At 35.4% G+C, this 4,092-nt stretch overlaps 1 protein-coding gene across 1 annotated transcript; it reads right to left on the reverse strand.

Moving 5' to 3' along the window:
- Window positions 1-1,317: 1,317 nt before the first annotated feature.
- Window positions 1,318-3,872, reverse strand: LOC127108020 (probable polyol transporter 4). The gene is made up of 2 exons (XM_051045383.1): window positions 3,240-3,872; window positions 1,318-3,071 (listed from the first exon to the last, which is right to left on the reverse strand). Exons 1-2 carry the CDS (start codon window positions 3,451-3,453, stop codon window positions 1,693-1,695), a joined length of 1,593 nt encoding a protein of 530 aa, XP_050901340.1. The 5' UTR covers window positions 3,454-3,872; the 3' UTR covers window positions 1,318-1,692.
- Between the last annotated feature and the right edge of the window lie 220 nt (window positions 3,873-4,092).

The following is a 4,092-nucleotide window of genomic DNA, read 5'->3' on the forward strand; positions in this document are numbered from 1 at the left end:
CTACACATATCGATGAACTGCAAGGAGGATGCACTGTCAAATGTGCTAGTAGATATCGGTTCTTCTTTAAATGTACTCTCAAAGTCAACTTTGTTCAGCCGATGAGATACAATGGCGTGGTCGTCAAAGTGGACCTTCTAGTGAAGATAGGTCCGAGTGATTTTCAAATTACTTTTCAGGTAATGGATATCCACCCGACCTATAGCTGCTTGTTAGGAAGGTCATGGATCCATGAAGCTGGAGCTGTGACGTCTACTTTGCACCAAAAATTGAAATTTGTGAAGAATGACAAGCTTGTCATTATGGATGGAGAGAAAGCGTTGTTAGTAAGCCATATGTCGTCTTTTTCATATGTGGAAGCTGAGGAAGAGGTTGGAACTCCATTCCAAGCTCTATCTATTGTTGAGGTAAAGAAAACTGGGACACCCATGTCTTCTTTCAAGGATGCGCATAAAATTATTGAAGATGGCAGTACAGATCAGTGGGATATTTCTAAAATTGCATACATTTCCAAAAAATTTAGTATAGGATATTTCTAATTAACTACCGAATTTTTTAATTCTTACCAATTTTATATCGTAAAACTTTTGACAGAATATAAAAGGGAAATTTTGTCATTACAAAAATATAAATATGTTGAGCTGTCAATTCAAGGCGTGGGATGGCAGAATAAAATCTCCATGTCCTAATTTGCACTACCAAAATCATGTTACCCTAGTTATGGCTCACCAAGAACACAAATGTACGAGGATGGTAAGAATCCAGTTGCAAAATATAGACATTTTCTTTCTTACACTTAAAAGGAAATGTCAATCAAAGGTGTCAAAAGTTTACTTAATACTACCAGTTTTCATCCAACACTAAATTGAAACATGATATGGTGCGATTATCATACCATGTCCCTTATTATTTTCATTCTCTTATAACTAGAGCTTTCCATATCAGAAGGAAGTTTCATCTTATTGCCTGCATGTAGAAATCTCCCTAGTTCAGGTAAGTTCATTTGCAATCTTTTGCAAGAACCTCAAAACTTAGAACTCTTTTAATATTCATGAGAATGCTGATAAAATATGTCTTTCAAGTATCCAATTTTAGGAGTTACCAGCAATACCAAACCAGTTTCTGCTGAAGTCAACCTCTAATTTTACAGAAATATATACAAACTTAGGATATGCTTTGACTAAACATTTTTTATTGTAACTTACAGAAGGAAGCCCAACTAACTATTTTGGTTTAAGAACAACGAGAGGTTAATGTTGACAATAATATGGCACTAAACATATATGCTTCTAATAGGTCTATAGACGACAATTTAGATACTATAATTGAAAAGAATATGATTTATTAAAGAATTTTCATATGAATTACATCCATCATGGAGAACTAGGTAAAATTACTAATGATGGTACTATAAATTGTTTCCAAATATCTGAAAATACCATGTGGTGGAGACAGGATCATCTCCAACAAAATTCTCCATGCATATATAATCCTACTATGAACTTAAATAAAACTAAAAGAAACAGAATAATTGTACAACTAGTAAAAGTTTGAGTATACAATAAGAATGCAATTTGCCTTCATTTTTTCTCATGCCGCATATCAGATATCAAATTCCCGTGTCACGGAATCTCACGTGCCGGATTCATAAAGCCTTGGACATAACAAGCAAAATATGGGTAGGCTAATTAACTAATTTGTTAAACCTGTTTTGTTCTGCACAAGCTGTTCGATATCACCTAGCTCCATTTCTTTTACTTGGCTCTGATGTTCATTTTGAAACATCATCTCTATCTGCTCCAAAGACTTCCCTTTGGTTTCAGGTACTATTGTGAAAACAAAAACGATGGCAAGGGAAGAAATAGCGGAAAACAGAAAGAACATTCCAGCGAAAGTAATTTTTCCGGATACAGAGAGGAAAGACATCGCAACAATGCCACTGCAGACCCTATTAGCCACAGCTCCAAGTGCGGATGCTTGAGCACGTACTCGTAAAGGGAAGATTTCAGATGTCAAAACCCAGCACACAGGGCCGAGTCCAATCGAAAAGAATGCAACATTTCCACAAACAAAAAGAATACCCAATCCAATCACTAACGGCCCTTTTTCAAAAAATGAGAGAGTAGCTCCCATACAGAACAAACAAACTGTCATCCCAATTGTGCTTGTAACGAGAAGAGGTTTTCTACCAACTTTATCAATAAGAACAATGGCCACCAAAATAAAAACTGTCTTTGATATACCTACAGCAACAGTAGCAGCTAGAAGTTTTTTCTTATCTTCAATCCCGGTTGCTTGGAAAATTTCTGGACTGTAATAGACAGTTGCATCAATTCCTGAGATCTGTTGAAAACACTGAATTCCAAGACCTGTAATCAGCATCCAGCGAAGCGCGGGAGGAGGAAACAGCAATTCACGCCAAACAGGTTTGTTCTCATATTTACCAGAATTGGCAAAACCAGCAGCCTGTTGTATCTCTGCTAGCCTCTCTTCCACTTCTTTCTCGTCTTCGTTTGTTTTCAACAGCACCGATCTCGCTTCTTCAATTCGGTTCTGCATTACCAACCACCTTGGCGACTCGGGAATAATGAAAAGAGCAAAGCCAATAAATACCGAAGGCAAAACACCAACCGCAAGCATTACTCTCCAACTTATATGTACGGAAAGACCAGAAAACGCATAATTGGATACATAACCAAGCATAATTCCTACATTAATAAAAATCTCTGGAAAAGCAGTAAGAGAGCCTCTAGTGAGATTTGGTGATATCTCAGCAATATATATAGGTGAGATCATAACTCCAAACCCTATTCCAATTCCAGCTAATAATCTTCCAATCATGAGTACTTGATAGGAAGGGGCAAAAGTCATTGTAATTCCACCAATTTGGAATATAACCGCAGCCAATGCCATTGTCCATTTTCTACCAATAATATCTGATGTTCTCCCACCACCCAAACTACCCAATAGAGAAACAATGCTAAGAATACCAATCAAAAATTCTACCTGTACCTCAGTTATCTTTAGATCCTCTTTTATAAATATAACTGCACCACTCATCACACCTACATCTGCAATAGAGTTAGAATTCAAAATCAAAGTCAAAATCAATTACTGGATTCTTATTTTAGATCTGTTATTATCTTAGATGCTAGGAAGGTAGAGATGAAACAGAACCGATACAGATCATAGTCAACGCAAAAATTGAGAAAGTCAAAGAGTTTTCAAAGTAATCATACCGTAACCTAGAAGAACATTATTGAGAGAAGCAAAGATGGCACATGCGATAACATATTTCCTAGTACTGTTCCTCTTGTCTTCCAATTGTTGTTGGTGCAAAGCAACATCGTTATCATCAGGAACCTGGGAACTCATCCTCTTGTACTTGTTCTTTGTTCCCAAGGGAATTCCAGATAAACCCATTTCACCATTCCCGTTTTCTTGGAACATCATCTCTTTAATTAGGAGAAAGACTAGTTTTTTTATTTGTTCAGACAAGAATTAAGGTGGTTTGTGTTTGGTTGGACTATGGTGCTATGAGATAACATAAAGTGAAAAACATGGAATGTTGGATTGGGGTTTTAGATCTGAAACAGGAATTGAAACTGAGAGAATGATATGTTGAAATTGAAGAACTTGACTAGGCAACAATCGAGAGTGCCAACATACCTTTTTCTCACGCAAGCAATGGAAGAAGAAGCAATACAACTTGAGTAATTATTTTAATCATTTTTTAGTTTAAATATTGGATTTGCAAAGTTTTAAGAATTTGACCCCAAATTAGCTAAAATATTGAAAATAAAATAAAATTTGACCCCAAACTTTAATTTAGCTTAAATGGCGCTTTCGCGGAAACAAAGAAACATAGGGACGGTAACCATTTTCTAATGCGCGTTTAGTATTGAAACAAAAAATGCTAACTCCAAAAATCTGATATCCAAATGATGAGTTTCTACTTACAATATTACTCACTCCCGTTCTCTTTTTAATATCATTTTTTTTCTATATCAAAAAACTAATCATTATTATTTTTTAAATAATAATTTTTCTTTTAACTATAATATGTTTAATTATTTATTATATTCATTTTAT

The sequence above is a fragment of the Lathyrus oleraceus genome, chromosome 7, assembly GCF_024323335.1.
Source record: "Lathyrus oleraceus cultivar Zhongwan6 chromosome 7, CAAS_Psat_ZW6_1.0, whole genome shotgun sequence".
Taxonomy (NCBI): domain Eukaryota; kingdom Viridiplantae; phylum Streptophyta; class Magnoliopsida; order Fabales; family Fabaceae; genus Lathyrus; species Lathyrus oleraceus.

Excerpts from the sequence above, each read along its gene's own strand:
- LOC127108020 (XM_051045383.1), bottom strand. The coding sequence starts at position 3,453 with ATGATGTTCCAAGAAAACGGGAATGGTGAAATGGGTTTATCTGGAATT. Across the intron at positions 3,072-3,239 it reads TAATGTTCTTCTAGGTTACG|ATGTAGGTGTGATGAGTGGT; the intron begins GTATGATTACTT and ends ACTCTATTGCAG.